Raw genomic sequence first — 23,879 nt, 5'->3', positions numbered from 1 at the left:
TAACTTTGTTTAAAACGCATTTTAACCCGTTTAATCCCAAATTTTCCCCAGACATGAAAATATCCAAATTATGTGTCATTAGTAACCCTTTGAAATAATAAATTTTTTTTTTTTTTTTTTTTTTTTTTTTTTTTACAAATGCTTACGAGTAAATAGACACACCAGTATTTCTTTTAAACACCACTTTATTTTTATTGGTAGGTGCCCGTTGTTCTGCAAAGATCATTTTTTACAGAATGTGTTAAATGCTTTTGGTAATAAAAGTGCGGATCTGACAGGTAATTTAAACGGTCAGACAATTAAAAAAAAAAAAAAAAAAACGCAAACTCATGTTTTATGGCATTAACCCGTCTTTATAAAGTGCAGCTCCACACTGGGGGTGCCGAGATGTCCTCAATACCAATAAGCATGTTATTAGATTAACTTGAGTGCCTCCTTCACAAAATTATTTAATTTACTAGGGGAGCATTTCCGGTTTTCGTTTCACAATAATTTTATAAAATAAACAAACAATTCAAAACTAATTTATGTACATGCATAATTTAGCTACTTAAAAGCATTTAAGTCCATTTCAACATGTCCAGAAATTGGTCCATTAATCATTGTGTTTACTCGATTCCTGGTCGCTCTGGTCATCTGTGAAGCAAACGTCGACGTCGCTGTCGTTGTCGCTTTTTTGTTCGCCATCCTCGAAGATGCCTTCGATTTTGTCGTCGGATTTTTTGATGCTTTGACCTGGATGCCTCGATTTGACGTGCCTCTCCAAATCTCGCCTGCGCACGAGCACCTTCCCGCAGAACTCGCACCTGTAGGGCGTATTTCCCTCCGCGTGCAGTCTGATGTGTTTGTTGAGATTGCTGGGATCGCCAAAGGGCCTAAAACACACTTTACATTTGAGTGGTTTGTAGCCTGTATGAGTCCTCATGTGAATCTTCAACCCGTATTTTCGAGAGTACAATTTGCCACAGTATAGACACAAATGTCCCTTTTTTGGCTTGCCCGAGTTGGGGTTAGATGCGGGCAGAGACTCCAGTCGTGAACGGTTCTTCTCTACGGCGATTTCAGACAGCTGTTGCGTGTGCATCGCTATCTCCCTGTCGATGTTCGTAATCGTGTTTAGATCTGGATTCAGAGCTGGTGCGCCAAAGTAGTCTGGGTATTTAAGCAGGTTGCCGAAGTGAAATTTAAGAGGGTAGTATGGGGAGCTATAAAGGAGCTCTCCATTGTAAACCGTGAATGGCATGAGGGGTATATTGCAGTCCCCATTGTAGGATTTCCCCCCATCAAACTGTGGCAAGGAGAACCTCTCGAAGTGAAACCCGGCCGGTAGCTGGGAGTAACGCGGGGGGGACAGGGCAGGGTGCATGCGGCTGTCAACTTGCTTGAAAGCAGAGGTCTCCTCAAAATGTGGCAGCAGAGGAAAGCCACGGATGCTGTTTGCGCAGGGAATCACGGGAGGTGTGCTGTCCATGGGGTGCGAGCATTTTGAGGGGTGAAGGTTAGGTAGAGGTGACTTAATGTTCCCCAGTAATTTGCTAAACCCGATACTGTTTGGTTTCCCATTAGGCTCGTCTCTCGTGACCTCAGCCAGGGAGATCTTCGAAAGTCCCATTGGTTTGAAAGCAGAGCGCACGCCTGGGTGGAAACCCATGCTGTTGAGCACAGAAGATGTCCCGCCGAGGCCCAGGATGTGTCCGGGGTTTCTGGCGGAGGTCACGCTCATGTCAAGGGCTCTGTCCTGCTCCTCTGCGCTCGGTTTTTTCGATAGTCCCGCTTTATTGGCGAACGGTGAGGTGGACACGACCCGTTTCACCGCGTCTGGCTTAAAGGTGCTGTGGCCGTTCCGTGGAGAGGAGGACGTATTTGGGATGTCCCCTGATTTCGGAGATCTGTTAAAGTTGTCTGTGCCTCTAGCTTGCTCGTTGTTCACCAAACTTCTGCAGTTGCTTAACGCACAGTGGAAATGCACGTGAGCTTTCAGGGTGTTCGGGTATTTGAATATTCTCCAGCAGTACCAGCAAATATAGCGCTCCTCGCCTGAAAAAAAGATTGAGAAGCATTTAAATGGCGTTGCTTTGTGCAGGAAAGTGTTTTACAATTAGATTACATTGAAGAGCCTTTTTGAGATCAACAAAAATAAAAAATCTAGTAATGCGTCATAATAAAGATGTTTTTAATGCACACAGGCAACTCAAGAACGCGTATAAAATAATTATTGATCAGAAATGGTTCTTTGCGGAATCTGATAACCTTTCATTTTAAAGCCTGCAGTCGTGACTTTTTAATCACCTCGCCTTGGTCACGTTGGCATGACACCAGTTGGGCAGTCTGGGGTCAATGATATAAATGTAAAGATTTTGTAATCTGCAAAACTCCGTTGTTTATTGTCACCATCATAAGAGCAAGCCCCGGCCCAATCTGGCGCTTACAAACCAATACATTGAATAGCGACTTTCTCTGTGTGCTTTCCCGTGGAATTGACGGCAGCTGTTGCTTGAAATCGCTAGTCGCGTAAGACAATGAGGCTGGCCCATCTGTTGGCGCTGGAGAATAGGAAGCGTATGTCAAGGAGCGCACCGCGTATTGGCCGTAGAGCATCGCTCGCAGTACAGCGTCGCAAATCAGGGCAATATACATCCCACATAAAAGTTTGCATTCACTAGCCAACAATACCTTACGCAGCCAGCTAATTTACCGTAGAGCACCTTTTTGAATTTATTTGCTTTTGAATACATGAATATTAATGACTAGATGACATTTGTTAACCTCTTCCCCTCGCTAAACTACAACGCGCATCAGCCCATGAGAGGACATCCAGGACTTTATTAGTGAATGAAACGAATTAGGAGAGATAATGCAGCCGTAGCGCTGAGTATAATCATACATATATTATTATAGCAAATACAGTAGCTTGCAGTATGTGTGTACTCAGCTCAATAATTCTCAACCAATCAATAAGAGTTTCTGCCCCAGACAACAGACCTTTCGATTTACTAGCTAAACACGGATAATCTGACAGCATTCTCAGATAAGCCTATTAAATCGGATTTGAATGGGATTTGCCTTGATTCTGCTGGTGGCGGCGTTACTTAAATCCGTTTGTTGCTCATCAAAACGTGCTTACTATTATTTCATAAAATATTATATTTAGGAATTCCTCTGCGCTTTATTTAATGACACCAAAAATTGCCAGAATGACACTGTAGAAAAAATAAAAATAAAAACGCACATTTTTTAATTTCAAAACAATTTCATAATGTAAATTACTACATACAACTTGTATGTTGTAGCTATATTAAAAAGGGAAGTGTATTTTCTACTCCCTATAAAAATGTAAATTTTTAAATAAACGAAATTATGATGCAAGTCTCACCTTTTTCGTCATGTGTTGGAGTTGCAGTCGTAGGAATGTCAAACCATTGCGCCAGTGCGTTGGAATACCAAACACTCAGTTCTTCTCCAGCCTGTATTTCTCTCACCACACGGTAGAATATCTTTTGAAAAGAAGTAAAATTATTAGAAATTGTCTGTTTATTTTAATAGGATCAAGTTCATTCTTTTTTGCTTAACTCACCTGTCCTCCAGGTAAATCCGAGACTGCTTCGAGGTTCTGTTCTTGACTGTTCCTGGCTGCGCGTATTAAACCGATCCAATCTGGAACTGCACTGCCAGACTCATCCACGAATTCTCCCCTCACCAAACGAATCTGCAAATACAGATTTTGAACATTAATAACGTGTTTTAATGTTGCTTACTTAGCTTAGCTAAAACAGTCAAAGTGAAATTGAAATATAAAATTATTACGATGTTTGCCTCCTTTAAATCTGTTGGAAATATTTTGTAATAGTATTTTAGAATATTTATCTAAAGATGTTTAAATGTATTTTATATATATTTGAAATGCTACTCATTTCAGATTTTCTTTTGTTGTATTTTTTCTTTTTTTTCTCAGACATTATTAATTATATCACCCCAAGGTATTTCAAACAAAAGAGCGTTAATATCGTTTTATTCGGTCTATTAGACAATGGCGATAATTTTCAAGGAACAGGCCACATAATTGAGTTGATATGAGAAACGAATTTGAAGAGTGTCAAAGCATTTCTACTCTGTTCAAGCAAATTAAAGATTAAAGCGTGACATTTGACACAGAGATTGCACCTGATGATCGCCCATGGCCCGCGGCGTTGCATTTACGCGCATCAATCACAGAAGCAGACAGCGTAAAGAGCTCCAGTCTATTTACAACTTATTTAGGAAAGTAAATGCCATTTACATGTGACGCCTTTTTCGCCCCTTTGATTTACGAATATTCCACATATTAATAGACTTGTAGAATAAAATAATTAAAATATTTTCTATCATTTTAAATAATGTAATATATATTTTAATACATTTGACTTCGCTTGTATTTAATAGAATTAGGATTTTTGCTAATATTTAGCAGTGTTAAATGTAAGCAGTATTTTATTTACTGATTGGTTATTGTCTAGTTTACTGTTATCTTTTTACAAAAATGAAATGGTACATGGGAATAAGCAGCCCTCAAGCCTTTGAAATTTAAAGGGGGAGAGGGCATGAAATCTCGCGCAGAAACTCAGGTCACCCTATTAACGCGGTTAAGTGAAAGGCATAGAATGACATGTTGTCCTGCTAATATAACTCAATTATTTCCAAACTGACAGCACAAACCAATTAATACGAGGATGCTTTATGAAGAGTGACAGGTCAGCATCGAGTAAAGTTGTCGAGTAATGTTCTTAACTTTTTTTTTTAGCTGCATGTTTGTTTTTAAATAAAAGCAATGATATTGTTATTAATATAATAATAATAATAATAATATGTTAATAATAATATTACTTTAATCTAAAAAGACATCATAATAGTTATTATTAACGGTTATTATTGTATAGAAAAGCGATAATAAAAAGTTGAACACTTTGGTCAAAAAAAAAAGACAAAAACCTAACTAACTCACCTTCTTTTTCACTCCAAGTTCCTTGCGGTCCGAAACATACTTCCCCAGTTTGAAGATGCCCGGGACCGGTCCTATCCGAAGCCCGGCTGGGATGCTGCAGTCGGCGAACACACTGATAGTGGGTGTCCGAGTCGCTTGCATGGCTGGCTCTGTGTGGGGCTGCGCTATCCGAACCAGGAAGACCAGGCAGGCACTGATTGAGATGAGCGGAAAGTCTGAGATGAGGACAGACTAATATCCGCCCGCCAAGTGACGCGGTGGCATGTGTGATCCGGCTTTTCTTATGGCGCAGTCAGGTACCCCTCGGCGCAAGGGCGAGCAGCGCGCTATGAGAGAGTTGCGCTCTTTTAGCAGCTGTAGAACACTCCGAAATGGTCACATGGAGACTTTCCCTCACCCTCACGCATAATGAACCGCTCCAAATGGTCAAGAGACAATAGGCCCCAGCGACCTTCCCATCCCCAAAATTTATTATTAACGGTTATTATTGTATAGTTTAATACTTGTATGTAGTTGTCATTCAGTAGTTTAAATAAAAAAGCTGCAGAAAAATTATAAACGTAAAGGTATATTTGCATTCATGATCTAGCCTATTTTTTATATATATTTCGCACGTCTTGTTTAAAATGTCACGAATGCTTTATCCATTTGCAATGGAAAAGGAAAATATTTCACATTTCTCTCAGGGTACAATTTCTAAAATCCAATTTGTCAAGGGCAGAGAAAAGAGAGTGCAGAATCAAAGGTCTGGCGCAACCATTAATCCTCAGCATGTGGCTTTGTCCGCCAGACAGTTCCGATATTTTAAGTGACAAATCCACTGTATAATTTCTCCATAAATTCTCTCCCCTTTCATTGTTCCTATACAAACCAGTTTTTGGAAATCAGTGACTACTTTAAATCTACTTGGCTGCATCCTTTTAGGTTTTATGTACTTCAAAGCTCTTTATTCTCTCCCTGGCTGCATTGTCTGTTGCCGTTTCAACAAAAGGAGCAGGAATGTTTGGGAGACTTGTTAACTTCTATTGAATCCCGGCGTGTGCCGTGCTGGGACCGGGCAGGTACTCAACGGGAGAACCAGCCAAAAAAATAAGAGCCGCTTTCAAAATAACCACCACCTTATCATTTCACACTTTTTGACAACAGGTCACGTATCAGGATGTTCGCATTCAGTTTTGACGAAGCGCCCTGAGGGGGCTCCAGAATTAATGGAAAGTGTGAAAAAAGAAATTTTTTATCAAAGGATGCAGGACAAAACACGAAATCTTGTACAAGACAAGAGTTGCTGCTTGCCAATATTTCATCTAGCAGCTTTCGGTGTCTTCACTTGTATTGAATATCCTCAAGGAGAAAGCAATAATACTTTTATTTATTTTATTGTTAAACATTCCGGTAAAGTAATCATTTAGCCTGCACTAATTAATACACTTGAACATTTCGAATTTTCTTTTAAATACGTGTTTTTTGTTTTTTTGTTTGTTTTTTTCATTCAGACTTATGGCAAGAGGAGTCCTCTACATTCACTCAGGATCCTTGGGTGTCATTTGAAGTGACTTTAGTGGTATTGTTACCACTGGTTTTAAAACTTCGTTTGACCTCTTTGATCGTGGCCCTCAATGACTGAACAGAGGCCCAGGGAAAGAAACAAGAATTTGTGGGCGATAAATTCAAGCCATGAACATGTCCTGCTAACCTCTGGCCTGGCGACTCTACGATGACACTCCGCTGTAATTGGAGAAGCAGAGGTGGGATTTCTTTCTTCAGGAAAAGGTACCCCACTGCTCCTTTCTGGGAGCGTTCTCTTTGGGCTCCTTAATGAGTCAAAGAGCGTGAACGACACGCGAACAATTTTTGAATAGGCGCATGCAAAGGCCGGCTGTGTGGTGGGTTATTTATTAATGTTGCCATTTGTGACTGGTTCCCATCCGCTCTGCAACAGCGGGTCCGGCCTCTACAGCTCTCACACCAGCCGGGCCCATTCTCATTCTCGTCTTGTGTCTTTAAAGTCGAAGTTTTCCAACTAATAAATTGTGCACAAAGGCGGAAACGGGGACGTTTTTCTTTTCTGTCCTCCTCACCGGGAGAAGCAAAGGGTGAAAGTCATCCCAAAGCGCTCATTGGAGCACGGTTTTTGGGAGCTAAAGCAGTGTTCAGAGCAAATGGGATGGAAAATTAAATGAAATCAAATAGCTTGAACGCTCGCATTGTCCGCTGTCTTTTAAACGGCACATTAATTACACGGCAGCAGCTTTATTTCGGAACAACATTGTGGACCCGAACAGAGCATTCTAGGACATTTTTTACGCGTCGGATTGTGAGATTCGGAGAAAGTGTTGATCAGGTGCTTGACAGCATTTTCTCAGGGTCTCAGCGTTACAATTCGAGCTAAATGTTGGATTTGATTTAACAGGTTGCCAAATAATGAAGCATGAATGTAGGGTAACAGAGACTGCGTGAAGAACTGCAGTGTCTCACCAGGGGTTGCATTCATGCGTCCAAACTGGGCTTGGGTGCCAAGGGTTCACAACTCTATCTCAACTATGCACAATGCCCGAGCTCTCTATTTTTTTTACGCCAACCATAAACGCTCATCCATACAAATTCCCTTTATGGGCTCTTACTTTCTTTTTTCGTTGTTTTCCTTTTATGTAGGCTACTCCCATTGCAAATAAGGACAACAACTTGTTTTGTACAAATCACTTATTTTTACTTGAGTTGTGCGTCAATTTCAACAAGTCGCATGGCATGATGTGTTGTGCTTCAAAAATTAAAGCTTGGAAAAAATTATGATTATTTATTAATAAATTAATTAATGTATTTTAAATGTATATAAATATGTTTGGTTACAAATATTAATCTTACATGCCTAATGCGCTTAACCCACTCGCTCTCGTTGCGGGAAAGTGCAAGCCTCAGAAAGGCCGGATTAGTTGCGTCGCAGATAGGGGATGCGGGTGGGACATTAGTGACGCGATTGAGTAGTAATTATGCTTGTATGGGAGTCCCACCAGATGACATGATTGGGATTTTAACCCAGACTAATATTCAAAGTCGCATTAGAAAGTGGCGAGATAAGTGGCTACTGATTCGACTCTGTTCATGCGTGCTCCCATTTCTAAATGCTCTCCAAAGGAAGGGGGCTGCTTCCTTTCAGTATTCAAAGCCTGAACAAAGTTAGCTCTGCCTTTTGAACCGAATTTCCCCAACTTTAACTCTCTTGTCCCAGTTGAAAGGCCTCGCATAATGGGGTGTAAACTTGTCTGAATTGAAATGTTTCGGTGTACCTTATAAATTCATACCCTTTTTCACTCGAGCGCGTAAGAATGAACATTCAGTCTATCCGATTCTCTCTGCTGTCGAACGCCTTTACCGCGAGCTCTATTTGTGAAGTTCATTTTTAGGCAAATGTATTCAGAGGAGGTTTGCTATGAATAGCTCTGTGTGTCAGCCGGGCCTAATTGGGATTAAGGCACTAAAACCATATGCAAAAACTGACAGAATTTCTCAGGTTTTCGAGAGCACCAAATTTTGCCCTGTTTTGATCCTCAGATCATTTAAGTGGACGCTGGGAAAAAAAGCTGAGGGAGTTTCGTGTGATGGTATATACAGATGGATCATTATTTATTCCACTGACGGCATTCTTTCAATTCAGTCGTGAATTGAAAATATTTTGAATAATTTGTGTGTCTGCATAATATTTTATGATGAACCCGAAAAGTAACTGTTCAGACACAATATTCTTCAGGCAAGCTAAATATGTAGTTTTGAATGTAATTTGTAAGGAAAATTGTTACTTGATAAAAATTTTGTCTTTATGAGTTGAAAAATGTCACATTGAAACCTGTAAATGAGGCCTAGGGATTTATTTAACATAGAAAATCCATTTTTATTCATTTTGAATGAGACATTACACTTTTTTTTTGGCACACTTGAGTTTTTTTCTTTTACATTTAATATGGAGATATTTTAAATATGGCTAATAAAAAAATAAAATAAAATAAAAAACATTGCATTTGCCGTTGATTCTTATAATTTGTAACGGCAACATTTAAATCCTTTTTCAGCAACTTTAAATGTGTATGTGGGCCTGGCAGGACCCTGGATAGCTCCCGTCTTTCAAAGGTCATATGGCCACTCACGTAAACGCCAGCTAATTATATTGATAATGCACGCATGCAGGCAATGCATGAGGCAGTTCATTTTTATCATGCCATAATGCATATCACCAACTTTACAACGCCTATAGCTCGGATGCGCATTACATGACTGGCAAAAGGCATGCTAATGATATGAATCAGCTACAGTCACTGCGACTGTCTGTAGCCCCTCATTAATGGCCAGGATTGACATTTCTGGGGTTTTCATAATGTTCAGTGCATTTCTGCAGAGAAACAATGCAAGGCAAGTACTGGCCGTTAATTGCGCCTCCGTTTCGGGTGGGATGAGCTTGTGGAAATGATGACCGTGGATAAAATAGTAATGAGGGGCTATTGATTAACCCGATATGTTCAAGACCCTGAATCGTCCCAGTGCTGTCAATTAAAAAAAGTTCCAGCGAACTGGCCTGAGATAATAATAATAATAATAATAATAATAATATAATTTATAAATTAATAGGTCATTGTTATTATTAAACAAATTATTTTTGTTATTTTTGTTTCAGTTTTGAATATGAAATGAACTGCTGACGAAATATCCTAATAAGGACTAAATGACTGAATAGCAGTTTTGACTTCTTTTAACTCGGCATAATCCCTTTTGCTTTAGATTAAATTATTAGTGTAATCAGGCCAATGATTCTCCCAGATCTGCCAAATAATGTCATAAAATAAAATAAAATTACCACTTATCTTAATAAACAGAAAGTCAGCAAGGCTAATTAATTATTTGTGCTGAACAATATAATGCATAATGTCTAAATAATAAATCATAGTGTAGTGTGTTTTATAGGCATACAATTATATGAATAAAATCCTAAATATGGAGAAAGCAAATACCTTACACTCAACTTTATTGTTGCTAATCATACTTGCCCTAAAATTCACACATACCATATGACAATGTGAGGAGGAGGCCTTTGAGTCATTCTTTCTTTTGTCACATACTGTAAGCTTCCTTCAATATTTAGACATCCTTTTCTCGATTGATTAGTTCTGGCAACCATTCTGCATGTTTTAGTGCTTGTTCTGTGTGATCAGTAATATTTTATTTGCTGTAGACTGTCGACTCACAGGTATGAAGTGTAGTTTGTCAGTGCTCAAGGTCAGACTCATGCTCTGTCATTTAAAGTCTGTGATGGATTCGTATAGATCCTTTCATATATTAAATAGGATAAATGAACAGCGAGTTATATTAACATATTAAATTGTTAGTGTGCCACATGCCATGCTTTATATATCTGTGGCTGTTTTGTGTCAGCTACATGCTCCTTTTACCCACAGTGTCTGGCTTCTGTAGTTTTATGCTTAAGTACTCCAGTGCACATCTCCCTCACACTTCCAGACAGTTTGAGTGTTTGGCATGTTCCAGTGCGGACCGATCAGGATGGATCAGATGCAGAGGAGGAGGGCAGATTTGGATAGAATGGGGTCATACAGTGAGTGTGACTTCATGTTGTGGCAGTACCGTTCTTATGACGGCTTGCATGGGATTCCCCTTTGGCCAAAGAATCGAGGTGATACACTGAGCCTGGAGAGACACATCACACTCCCTACCTTTATCCTAAGTTGTTTTCCTGTCTGTTCCTTCCTCATCATCTGTCTCCAACACAGTCATAATGTGCCCTGCGTCTACACCTGTTGATTGTGTGCACAAACAATGGAGAAACAAAACCTGCAAAACGATGTGATGCTCAGAGCTTTATTGTGGACAAGCAATGCAAGACGCAAGCTGATCTTTGGTTTGTAAGGCACGCACATCTGAAGGCATGATTGGTGAGCAGAAAACACCACTACTCTTCTTCATCAGCAGCTCCAGAGATGGAATATGATTTCTCATGTGTGTTGCTCTCCAGTGTGTCGTCCTCAGTTTTAACGGTTCTGTGGGAAAAAAGCAATGCAGAATCTAAGTAGCCTGGAATGAAACTCTAAAACTGAACACTTTTTATTTCATAAAGAAACAATATGTAAAGAGAGATATGGGAATGGGATTGGAATTTGACATAAGATCAGAACTGAAGTTCCTGCACAAACACCGCAGAACGAACACATGCAAACCACTAAGTCACGGCTCTGACAGAAAGCTTGATTTTAATTCTACCTGATAAGCACAGTCTTCCTCTCCGTCATCTCCACAGCCTGCTCTTGAGTGTAGTCTACAGTGGCGCCTGGGCCGCCAACTCCACCGGTGATGCCATTAACAAGACCTCCTCCAATGCCTCCGCCATTACCACCCCCAAGACCTTTGGAAGAACCACTGCCGATCCCTCCTCCAAGACCTCTGGCAAGCCCACTGTCTAGACCTCCTCCAAGACCTGTGGCTGGACCAACACCAGGACCTCCGGCCACTCTATCAGCAACTCCTGCAACAGCTGCGGCTCCAGCACTGTGAACACTCATGCTGCCACTCATGAAGGACATGGTCTGCATGCTCTGCATCACAGAAGCAATACGAGAGTCTTCACCCTCAATGAGCTTCCTGTGAACAAAAATTTAGAAGGAAGGATTGAAGAAATGAGAAGAAATTTCGTTTTCTTATACAGCATACACTTGATCAGCAAACGTGGTCCAAATAGAACAACAACAGAATGGTACAGGCAAATATAAATAAATAGAAGGATAAGAGATAAATATCTCTGATACATGCAATATTAAAGGGTCAGTCAAGTAAAAAGATCACATTGATTATATCTTGAAGGTATACGGAAAAATAGCACAAAAATAAATAAATAACAATCAAAGTTACAAAATATAGGTTTCCATAGGTTTCTGAAATAGATGTGACTTGTCATTAAATTAACCTGAAAGCTACAAGTGGTTTTGGAGTAGGTGGTATTTGTTTGGATTTAAAGAGTTTTTCAAGTATCTAAAATCTACCTGTATGTGGTAATTTCAATCTCCAGGGCCATCTTCACATTGAGCAGATCTTGGTATTCACGCAGGAGCAGTGCCGTCCTTTGTTTGGAGGACTTCAGCTCAAGCTGCAAGGCTTCAATTCTTGCCTGACAAAAAAAATCAGAAGTCTTAAGATATGCTAAGGTCATATTTATATTCATGCTTATGCTCAGATTTCTTTCTTTGATTTTACTTTGTATGTAGGCCAAGGCATGGTTATATGTGACTCGGTTTCTCACCTGGAGTTCCTCCAGTTCTTTTCTGTACTTTTCTTGAGTCTCACGGATCTGCGCTTCCAAAGCCTCATTTTTGGTTTTCAAAGAGTCCAGATCACGCTCCTTATTTTGAATCTAAAAACAAGCAGAATATTTCAAACAAGAGGAAACAAAGAATAAATGTTATACTGTAATCATTTTGAATATTGTTATTTTACTATTGTTATAGGAATCATATTATGGCCCAATTTAAGCATGTGTCAAGAGTGATCATTAATACTTACGTCCTTCTTCGCAGTTCCAATTTCCTCTCGCACGCTTCGCATCTTGTCCACATGTTTTGACGTTTTGTTGTTGAGATCATTAAATTTGGTTTTGTACCAAGAGTCCATTTCCTGCAGAAAAACAGTTTTGTTAATATGAAGTCCAGGGAATGTTGTAACATTTTGTTTAAACATTTAACTCAATATTTTTTGTTTTTTTATTTAGTTGTTTTGTTTGGTTTTTGTTTTTTCTTTCCCATTTTCATGCTTAAAATAATAGTTTATAGGACTGTGTGAATCAAGGTCAAGTACAAAGAGTGTTGGGGGGTTTTTTTCAAACAAACTTAATTCCACAAAAAATCTAAATAATAAAATAAACCCATACCACCCCTTTCATTTTAAACGTTTAAAATGGAAAACAATTAGCAACATTTTTTAACTGAAATATTTTAATTATTTATACAGAAACATTTAAACTCAAAAGCTCCAAACAAAACTGTAATAATAATAATAACAACAACAACATTTTCCAATACAGATCATGTGTACAATGCTCCCCCTTTAGCAAAAATCCTCACCTGTAAATTCTTCGCGGCAATGTCGTCATACTGGTGTTGGATCTGCTTGATGGCGCTTGAGAGGTCTGGGAGGCTGTAGGCGTCTGCTGCTGAGGCGTGGGCCGCATATATCTGTTTCATAAGCTCTTCGATTTCCTGAAAATGTGCGGTTTCGAAAAATTTAATCATTTAGCTTTTTATTTATCAAGGGCAATATAACTTTCGCGTTTTAATTACCTCTTTGTGTACTCTTCGAAAGAATTCTAGTTCCACCTCTAGGTTTTCTAGCTGCTTCTCCAAAGCAATGCGCGCGGCGGTGGCGGCGTCCACATCCTGAGGTGATAAAAGATGTTCACCTCATTCTACCACTTTTTTTTTTGCTTATAAAACTAAATGTTATAAGACAATTTTATGGTAATCATACCGGACGGAAGGCTTCAATATCAAGCTCGGCTTTCTTCCTCATCTCCAAGGCCTCCTCGTATTTCACCTTCATCATCTCCAGCTGACCCGCCATAGCATCCTTTGCAGCGATAGCAAGGTCCTTTAAAAGTAATTATAGGTATTATCATATAGACTATGTCTAAGTCTGATACTATTTTCCCCTCAATGCGAATCATCACCTGTTCCTTCCCTCTCTAAGACAACATTACTCTACTCAAAAAATAGCCTAGTGTAAATATTTATAAATAATTTATTTCATCTAGGCTAATTCATTTACGAATATACGTTAAACATGGCTGCATGTTAATTTACCAGGTGTACATTTATTGTAGACCTTTAAAATGTTTTTTGATGCTTAAGATTTGTCAAAAGATCAATTCGAATGACTATAGCTACCCGCTGTACTCTCATGTGGTCCGCCAGCCTCTTCAGCTCCTGGAGTTGTTCCTCGTACAGCAGGCGGAGGCCGGTGGGCTTCAAGAATCGATTCTTTAGGGCCTCGATTTCCATCTCCAGCAATTTGTTTTGCTGCTCCAGCGAACGAACCTTTGTTGCGACAGGAGAATAAGGCAACACAGTACGCGTGTTATGTGCTCTGTCTGTGTGCCCACAGAAGTGCGAATAATGCGCTTTATCTCGCGAGCCAGCAGCGGCATTTCCACACTGCCAGTGCCCGCGACGCATATATATATATATACAGTATATATATATATATATATTGTAATGTTCTCATTTTTCTCTTTTATTAAAAGCTTACTTTGAACATCTCCTAAATGCCGGAAACAATTAATTACTTTGAGAAGAAAAAAAAAGATGGGCAATGCTTACCCAGTCATGAAGGACTGACTGCGTGAGGATGAGATGGTCCTCCGGCCCACTGCCATGCTCCTGCTGACAAAAATTTAATCATTTAGCTTTTTATTTATCAAGGGCAATATAACTTTCGCGTTTTAATTACCTCTTTGTGTACTCTTCGAAAGAATTCTAGTTCCACCTCTAGGTTTTCTAGCTGCTTCTCCAAAGCAATGCGCGCGGCGGTGGCGGCGTCCACATCCTGAGGTGATAAAAGATGTTCACCTCATTCTACCACTTTTTTTTTTGCTTATAAAACTAAATGTTATAAGACAATTTTATGGTAATCATACCGGACGGAAGGCTTCAATATCAAGCTCGGCTTTCTTCCTCATCTCCAAGGCCTCCTCGTATTTCACCTTCATCATCTCCAGCTGACCCGCCATAGCATCCTTTGCAGCGATAGCAAGGTCCTTTAAAAGTAATTATAGGTATTATCATATAGACTATGTCTAAGTCTGATACTATTTTCCCCTCAATGCGAATCATCACCTGTTCCTTCCCTCTCTAAGACAACATTACTCTACTCAAAAAATAGCCTAGTGTAAATATTTATAAATAATTTATTTCATCTAGGCTAATTCATTTACGAATATACGTTAAACATGGCTGCATGTTAATTTACCAGGTGTACATTTATTGTAGACCTTTAAAATGTTTTTTGATGCTTAAGATTTGTCAAAAGATCAATTCGAATGACTATAGCTACCCGCTGTACTCTCATGTGGTCCGCCAGCCTCTTCAGCTCCTGGAGTTGTTCCTCGTACAGCAGGCGGAGGCCGGTGGGCTTCAAGAATCGATTCTTTAGGGCCTCGATTTCCATCTCCAGCAATTTGTTTTGCTGCTCCAGCGAACGAACCTTTGTTGCGACAGGAGAATAAGGCAACACAGTACGCGTGTTATGTGCTCTGTCTGTGTGCCCACAGAAGTGCGAATAATGCGCTTTATCTCGCGAGCCAGCAGCGGCATTTCCACACTGCCAGTGCCCGCGACGCATTCAAGCGTGGCCAAATCAGACAAATCCTGTCAAAGATGGCTCTAAAAATGAGGCTTTTTTTCCCAGACCATTAAGAGCACTGTTAAATTATATTGCTTTTTTTTGTAATCAGTTACATTCATTATAGGCTATGTTATTCAAAATGTATGGCACCATTGTGATGCATTCAGTGTTTTAAATATGCACAAGGGCATACTAATTTTGTGTGAGGGCACTTGCCTTCTCGATGTATGCTGCCAGTCGATCGTTGAGCACAATCATCTCTTGTCTCTCACTGGTTCGTGTGTTCAGGAATTCACGGTTTTCTGCAGAAGCCTGGTCGAGATAGACCCCTGGACCCCCTCCGCTAAGACAGATGGCTCCCATTCCGACACTGCAATTAATTCAGATTTATCATAACGTGAATTCCAAAGGTAAAATGAGATGTGAAGTGAATGCAAGGTAACGTGTTGCTGACATGGGAAAGATGCATTTGTTTGTCACTTTGGTTTTTATTAGGTCACACAGTTATGGAGAGTGCTTGAGTTTCCTAGAAGGCCGTGTGTGATTTGTATCGGATCAGTAAATACAATTAAAAAGAAACTGTGTTCTAACATGTTCTAACAAAGAAATTATTTGCCACCAAACAACAGAATAGGACTAATTATATTTGGCAGTCGAAAAATCTCTCTAATTACTAGGCAAATATTTAGATAGATAGATAGATAGATAGACAGATAGGGATAATTTATTTACATATAATTTATATCTTTTACATATACATTTTGGATTATATATTTAGATTGTTTACGGTATCATTAATTTTATATTACAGGATTTTTGTATTGTTTTTTTTGTTGTTGTATTTTTTACACACAACAAAATAAAAATATATTTTTTTATTGCACATATTAACACATATTTGTATTAAAATACATATTTATTTTTCTGACTGCGTGAGGATGAGATGGTCCTCCGGCCCACTGCCATGCTCCTGCTGACAGTGCTGGCTTTACGGGTGTAGCTGGCTGAACGGCACCTCCTGACATCCCGTCTGACGGGAGAAGGGCTGCTGACCCTCACCTGGTAAGAGGAGGTGCTGGTGTCCTCGAAATGGCGGCGATAGGATGAGATCCTTTCTGGGCTGCGACTCATCATGGGTCAGTGGCTAAACTTTAAGGCCTTGCTGTGTTGATCTTCCTCTCACAAGTTCTGCTCGCAAATCCAGACTCCCAGAGATCCAGGCGTTTTATAGTCCACTATAAACATGAGTCAATGCTATGGGAATGTTGAGCCTCTGCTCCATCAAGAATTGGGCCCGTCACTCGAACATCTGTCAGGGTCTTGAGAGGTGTTGAATGAAGGGGTAAATTATGAGACAAGGCTCCATTAGTCTGGAGGTGCAGTCGTGATGTGATGTGGTTTGATATGTAGGGATTTTAATTACACATTCTTCTAGACAGGGCAAGGAGTAATGTCACAAGGTCAATCTGAGCAGAGGGAGATGACACTAATGTGGTCACTATTTACATGGCAGAATGTGCAAAAATGAGAAATGCGAGAGGAATTAACTAGAGTGTTTTGCTGGCCTGTCTGAGATTCACGCTTGAGATGACTAAAGGATGTAAGTGGGAATTACAAAGTCTTTTGAGTCTCTTTAATCAGGATCTAAAGAATAATTTTTTCTTAAAAAATCAGTTTCAGCTGAAATATGGTCTAATCTTTATTCATTACAGAACTCTTTTTTTGTTTTAATGCTGACCAAATGTGGTTTATGAGATTCTTTCCGACTATCTAAGATTTGCCAGGCATGTGGGAGGAAGGCTGGGTCTGCATCTCTCTGAGATGTGAACAGTGGCAAAATGAGCTCAAACACTCAGGCGTTATTTTTCTCCTGCTATCTCATTCAATTAAAGTACATTAGTCACTCATCCCTATAGCAGTGCTCATACAGAAAAAAAAAAATGACAGCATTGGTAAAGACAATAGACTAGCCTCTTTATTGCCAATAATAAGCCACTGTTATCTTTGTCTGCTCATGCTGCTTTGCTCACTTATAATTAAAACAATTTTCTAAATTTCAGATTCATCAGTAAGAGACAGCTTTGTCACATCCACATTAATGACAATGGTACACATAATTCTTATAATCGTAAACATAAGTATAGCTCAAAGACTAATATGCCTAATAAGACTAACACTGCACTCTCAGAAAAGAAAGTTAGTGAGGTATTAATATGTACACTATATCTGTTAGTTAATAATTAGGTACAAAGATTTACCTTTGGAAAGTATACTGGCCCAGTGACAGATTTTGTACCTCTTTTTGTGAGAGTGTTATATTGTTATATAATGGCAGTGCCATATACAGCTCTTGTTATCATTAGTCACAGATTACACTGAAACATGCATAAGCAAATAAACATTAACAATACCATTAAATATTAAAATGTAATTTATTCCTGTGATGAGAAAGTTGTCCTGCTTAATATTTTTGTTAAAACAGTAATCCATTCAGGGTTCTTTGATGAATAGAAAGTTTAACAGAACAGAATATATTTGAAATAGAATATTCTTTGCTGAATAAAAGTATTAATTTCTTTCAAAAATATGTATTTGCACATAAATTAAAGTTTTTTTTTGTAGTTCCCTAAATTACAAGGATATGTACATCTGATTTTTACATTTAGTGTAAAATGTACTTTTTTTTCTGTGCAAAACTAAAGCCACTCCATTTAATGTTGATATTCATATCTGTAGCACAAATGATGAAGGATGAGTTACACCCTGCATTTTAATATTTATTTCAATTTTACATTTAAGTATTTAGCAGATATTTTATCCAAAAAGACAAATGTGAGATAACACAGATTTTTTTGAATATCAAATAATCACAATACACGCAATGTAGCATCAAGGTTTTATTTTCAAGAATACAAAAACATAACTTTCCAGTTACTTTTAAACAGTGCTACGTTGACTTCATAAATCACTGAATAAAATGTTTATTTTTTTCCTTATATTTGGATTGCCTGCTCAAAATATTTAGGTTTAACTATTAGGCAAATAGCCAAGAGCTCTTTGAACAGAAGTTGTAACATACACACTGTAGGCCACTGCACTTCCCATTCAAACTGACCACATCAAATAAAATATCAGTGTAGAATGTGCACTGCTCACATCATATAACAGTGCATCTTTTAGGCTTAAAATATATTCACACCATTCCTTTATTTCCAGTCAATACCGTTAAATGATTCAGTCTTACTGGCACATTTTGACTCGGTGTCAATGGTATAATTCAGACTGCAGTACAAGTCAATCAAACTTCTATCACAGTGTTAACATGACTACAGCGTGACAATCACTCTTTGGTTTGTATTAATTGATGTTCTGCCCATTCTTGCCATCCACCTGGATAATGCTGGACCCTACAAGAAGAGAGAGACAACTTAGACAACTAAAGCAAACACAACTTCAATATACAGCACTATAGCATATTGATCTTAAACTGGTTTTAATGTGCAATTTCTTTTATTTATTCAGAAAAAAATAAAATTTTCTGTTATGCATTTCATAAAAGCACTTATCCTAGAATGATCCTTTTATTTCACATATTAGCATGGTTTTATTGTTTGTTTTTCAACCTTAGTATACTACATAAAATTGAGCATAGTCTGGCTTATAATGCGTGAATGATACTAATGCATCTACCTACTTATGATGAGAATAACAGAGAAAAACCATTAAAATTTGCCATCTGGTCGACGCTACAGAGCACTGAGCACCAGAACGACCAGACACAGGAACAGTTTCTTCCCTCAGGCAATCCATCTCATGAACACTTAACAATAACTGTGGAACACACACTATTTATTCACTCATACACTTATTTATCTAACACACATACTCAGACTACACCTCAAATTTGCACATAATATACAGTACCTGTACATACAAAAACTGTCTATTGTAATATACCTGCACATACAACTGTCAATTTATATATTTTTATTCCTTATTTACTTGTTCTACTATTTATTATCTGTGTTTTTTGTTCTGTCACTGTCATTCTGTTACACTGTGGAAGCTTCTGTCACGAAAACAAATTCCTCGTATGTGTAAACATACCTGGCAATAAAGCTCATTCTGATTCTGATTCTAAAACAGAGATCCCCAAACCAGGGAAAAAGTTGGCCTGTGGTGACCTTTGATTTGGCCCACCCATGCCATATGGGAGGGGGCTGGGACATGCCATTGAAGCATGTATTTATTTCTAATTTAGCGTTTTGTTCCACCATTTTTTGTTTTGAAATATAAGTGAATTGCATTTCAAAAATGTATATTTTAATAAAATATAGTTGGAAAAATGCAACATTTAATTTTGGCCTATGGCCTGCAATCAGGTTTGATTTTTGACCCATCATAGTAAAAAGTTTGGGCAGCCCTGCATTAAAATATCACATTCATCCCTTATTGTATATTAAAAATAACTGCTCACTTGGTGTATCCTAAAGACACTGCCGTTTCCAGGGCTTTTTTGCTTCTTACACCAGCTAGACAGGTGAACACTATATTTTGGGATTGTGATGGCATGACTCCTCCGTATTTCTCCTTGAAATCATCAGGCGTGAGATGGAGAGCTCCATTCACCTGTCCCACTGCAGAAGAGAAGGTACAGCATTGTAATTTATATGATGTGTCTTTAAATAAACAGTATACTTATTAGGCCACGCACTGACTTACATGGCACGTTAATTGACCCCGGTATGTTCCCGTATTCCCGGAGTTCCCACGGCTCACGGACGTCTATAACCACACTGGAGTCGGACAGCAGCAGTTTTTTCAGCTGCTCGTAGGACACATCTATTGAAGGCTGGCTTGAAGAACTGAAATTCCGTAATGAACTACCATCATAACGAATGACACGTTTGACCAACAGAGGCCGTTCTTCTGCTACACGTGTAGTAGTCATGTGATATTTACCTTTCAAAAGAAACATGTCACCTTAAGAATAATTTATACAAGTACTTCTTACAGCCCAAACTTTTACAAATACGCAGAGCCAGAAATGACATGTTAAATCGGTAGAGATAAATCACCGTGATTTTTACAACTATCGATGTCAAGCACGGTGTATTAAATTTAACTGTTAAATATCAATGCAATACTTCAACACTCACGCTGTAAGCAACGCAAATGTGTCCAGCATGAAGTAGTTGTCAGCTGTCTTGTAACAGGAATGACACTTCTGCTCGCTAAAACGCGGACTATAGTACTCCTCGTCAGCCGTGAATAGACATTTAACGCCATGATAGGATTTATGGTAATGAAAGCTGCAAGATGACGATGCTCCTTATTTCTTGTTTTGTATTTAAATATTGCCGAAAACACGGTACAACTGATTGTAAGTTACGCAGCTGGATTGCAGCTACCCACTACTCCTGCACGCATGCGCACAACTACGTATTACCAGTGACGCTGGCTCCTCTTTTGACTCCCAAACTCGTATGCAAAAACCAAAACCCAGGCATATATGAAGCTTTTAAGTTGTTTATATGATGATCTCTTTTTTTCGTTTTAATTTAATTTTTTCTTTATGACTTTCTCTTTTCCTATTTGTTGTATATCTGTTTAACAAAGTGCTATACTGTATTTTGATATACAAGTAATTATTGTCATGTTTACTGATTATAATTTGACTGGCAATGAAAAATGTAGACCCACGCGTGCTATGTGGTTCCAATGTTAAACTAATCTTAGTAGAGAAAGTGGACATGCAGGAATTACATTTTTAATTAGTGGTGCTTGCTTTTGAAAAAGCATTTGAAAATGCAGAGTGTACCTTTATTTTAATTTCTATATGAATAATACATTGTTATTCCATTAAAAATGAAAGTCAGGGTGCAGATCTCATATATGCATATTAACATAAAAAAATGCGAAGACAAATGAAATGTGCAAATACAATATATAGGCCTAATGCATAATAGATATGTTGCAAAGTGTAACTGATTAAATGATGCAAACAGTAAAATAAAAATAGAGTATCATAAAAAATAGAAAAAAATAAAAGTTACGTTTTCTGTATTATACTGCCCTTTTGCGCTTAACATTTATACAAAACACCACAGCACGTTTAAAACAGCTCCTTTGTAACTACAGTAGATATACAAACGAGTTTGGCCATACAAGTATCCGTAGTGCGTCGTTGAGTATGCGACCACGTGACACATGTGATACTTGTGCTTTCTGTTCTTCTCCAAATGCCACCAAATACGCGGACAAACTCTGTTAATCAGAATATAAACTGCGTCTCGGGATTACTCGATTTATGATTGTCGAAGTGTTAGATTCGAACACCAAAACTACAGGCAGAAATTCTTTCGTATTTATAAACTTGGAAGCATATGTAAGTTATCAGCTTCGCTCTTCCACTTGGCCACTTGACAACTGACGTTAACTTGGTAGTGAGCCTGGAGAGGAGGGGACCATAAACGGGGTGAGATGGGTTTATTACTGTAAGCCAAAGACCATTTGATGTTTATAGCCACTCTTTTGGAGCAACATTGTGCTATAAACAGTTCTGACTTACTAAAGAAGCAAAGGCCTTTAACCAGCCGGTACCTGCTGTCACTTGTATCAGTTACCTGGGCAAGTCTCAGGTGTCGTGCTGTTGTTGTTACTGTGGCTGTGCTAATAACTTATTTCCTTTGTATGTCTTTATTATCCTCACTTCCTGATTCGTCAGTTCTAATTAATGGTTGTACTGGAGACTTCCTTATCAAAATTGTATTCAAATGCTGGTACAGTATACATGTGGTTCAAATAGGACTTATAGTGACTGCAATGTCTGCCCACTGAGATGGAAAGGAACAATACTCAGGAGTGTCAATAGATTATATTAATTACAGAGTTTTAAAACTATATGTTCTTCAGTGAAAACTAAATTTGTTGAGGGGAAATCAGAATATGAAATATAATGTTTACATTTTGTGAGTCTTGATTTTTTTTTAGCGTTTTTTTAGCCTTTTAGTTACGTTGTATTATTTTAATATTTTTTAGCCTTGTAGTTGCACTATATTTTTTATATAATGTTAGGCTAATTAATATATTTTACATATAATTTTATTTTAGCAGTTTTTAGCCTTTTAGTTACATTCTATTATTTTAATATTTTTTAGCATTGTAGTTGCATTATATATTTTTTAACATAATGTTAATTCATGTATTTTGTAAAATTTGTAGCCTATTAGTTATTTTTTAAAAAGCAGTTTTTAGCCTTTTAATGACAATGACTTGTTTTAATATAATTCTTTTAAAGTAAAAGTAATTTTGTGCCCACCTTGGAAGCTTGCCAAGGCCCTCTAGTGAGCCCTGGCTCCCAGGCATGTGTTGTATGATAATGTTCAAAGTTTTAGGCTTCAGAAACACAATTTTAACTGTGCTGTGGGCTCGCATACTTAGTGAGTGACTTTTCTCCTAGATACAAATGCGGCTGAAAGACCCCTTCTCTTTAAAAACCGCAGACATGACCAAGCGGTCTAACAAGCCAAAGAAGCCTCGTGATGAAGACTCGTCTGACGAGGTTGGCGGTAAGGAAAGGTTTCAATGTCATTTCTCATTCCAGCACATTATTCATTGGATGCTTGGTACTCATTTAAAAAATCACAGAGAAGCATCTAAGGGATTTATCAGACATTAAGGATCTATCATGCATGAAGTTCATTCACCCACTCAACACTTTCTTACCCACAAATATATCTGCGGTCGAACAACTGATTATCAAATCTAACTCTGCCTCCAGCACACTTGATCCTATTCCAACATACTAACTTAAAACCCTTTTGCCTTCACTCATCCAACCTATTACTCATATTATAAACAAATCCCTTGACACTGGTTATGTTCCACAAGACCTAAAAGTAGCTGCCATCACCCCAATCCTTAAGAAACCTGGTCTTGATAACATAGATCTGAACAATTTTAGACCGCTAAAATACTTGAGAAGGTAGTTGCAGCACAACTGCAGTCTCATTTAGAGAAACATAATCTTTATGAGCAGTTTCAATCTGGTTTCCGTCCCTCTCACAGCACAGAAACAGTACTTTTAAAAGTGGTTAATGATCTCCTTCTGGTTTCTGATTCAGGTGCCCACAGTATCCTGGTTCTCCTTGATCTAAGTGCAGCCTTTGATACTGTTTGCCACTCAGTACTTCTTTCTCGACTATCTGCTATAGGTATCACTGGTGCTGCTCTTCAGTGGCTAACTTCATATCTATCGGATAGACAGCAATTCGTTAGGATAGATAAGAATAGATCTCGCACTGTCACTATTTCCCGTGGTGTCCCCCAAGGTTCTGTACTTAGTCCACTTCTATTTCTCATTTACGTGCTGCCATTGGGTCAGATTATCAGACGTCATGGTCTCAATTTTCATAGCTACGCTGATGATATTCAAATCTATTTTACGGTTCAACCCAACTCAGTTTGTCCACCCCTTTCTATAGGTTCCTGTCTTCAAGAACTTAAAACCTGGATG

At 38.5% G+C, this 23,879-nt stretch overlaps 4 protein-coding genes across 5 annotated transcripts in view; 1 reads left to right on the top strand and 3 right to left on the bottom strand.

Moving 5' to 3' along the window:
* Window positions 1-316: 316 nt before the first annotated feature.
* prdm13 (PR domain containing 13) lies at window positions 317-5,423 on the bottom strand. Its single transcript, XM_016523400.1, has 4 exons — window positions 4,979-5,423; window positions 3,575-3,706; window positions 3,374-3,494; window positions 317-2,037 (listed from the first exon to the last, which is right to left on the bottom strand). The coding sequence occupies exons 1-4, from the start codon at window positions 5,117-5,119 to the stop codon at window positions 596-598; spliced, it is 1,836 nt and encodes a 611-aa protein (XP_016378886.1). The 5' UTR covers window positions 5,120-5,423; the 3' UTR covers window positions 317-595.
* Window positions 5,424-10,882: 5,459 nt separating this feature from the next.
* LOC107716818 (glial fibrillary acidic protein) lies at window positions 10,883-16,492 on the bottom strand. Its single transcript, XM_016523399.1, has 11 exons — window positions 16,273-16,492; window positions 15,578-15,732; window positions 15,071-15,220; window positions 14,655-14,774; window positions 14,468-14,563; window positions 13,087-13,221; window positions 12,530-12,640; window positions 12,270-12,380; window positions 12,013-12,137; window positions 11,237-11,614; window positions 10,883-11,016 (listed from the first exon to the last, which is right to left on the bottom strand). Exons 1-11 carry the CDS (start codon window positions 16,490-16,492, stop codon window positions 10,929-10,931), a joined length of 1,689 nt encoding a protein of 562 aa, XP_016378885.1. The 3' UTR covers window positions 10,883-10,928.
* Window positions 16,493-18,253: 1,761 nt separating this feature from the next.
* On the bottom strand, window positions 18,254-20,829 carry LOC107716817 (thiosulfate sulfurtransferase/rhodanese-like domain-containing protein 3). 2 transcript variants are annotated; one of them, XM_016523397.1, is made up of 4 exons: window positions 20,521-20,829; window positions 20,084-20,323; window positions 19,839-19,998; window positions 18,254-18,768 (listed from the first exon to the last, which is right to left on the bottom strand). In XM_016523397.1, the coding sequence occupies exons 1-4, from the start codon at window positions 20,648-20,650 to the stop codon at window positions 18,702-18,704; spliced, it is 597 nt and encodes a 198-aa protein (XP_016378883.1). In that variant the 5' UTR covers window positions 20,651-20,829; the 3' UTR covers window positions 18,254-18,701. The 2 variants fall into 2 exon arrangements, with proteins under 2 accessions (XP_016378883.1, XP_016378884.1); XM_016523398.1 differs by having other exon boundaries at window positions 20,084-20,272.
* Window positions 20,830-21,534: 705 nt separating this feature from the next.
* usp45 (ubiquitin specific peptidase 45) overlaps window positions 21,535-23,879 on the top strand; it is a 39,778-nt gene continuing 37,433 nt past the window's right edge. Inside the window, exons 1-2 of the mRNA XM_016523452.1 lie at window positions 21,535-21,839; window positions 22,824-22,932. Coding sequence (XP_016378938.1) covers window positions 22,830-22,932 — 103 coding nt within the window. The 5' untranslated portion in view covers window positions 21,535-21,839; window positions 22,824-22,829. The remainder of the gene's footprint in view (window positions 21,840-22,823; window positions 22,933-23,879) is intronic.

Source organism: Sinocyclocheilus rhinocerous, unplaced genomic scaffold, assembly GCF_001515625.1.
Source record: "Sinocyclocheilus rhinocerous isolate Xijiao unplaced genomic scaffold, SAMN03320098_v1.1 scaffold300, whole genome shotgun sequence".
NCBI lineage: Eukaryota > Metazoa > Chordata > Actinopteri > Cypriniformes > Cyprinidae > Sinocyclocheilus > Sinocyclocheilus rhinocerous.
The sequence above is the reverse complement of the archived record's forward strand: the minus strand, read 5'-3'. Positions and strand labels throughout refer to the sequence as shown.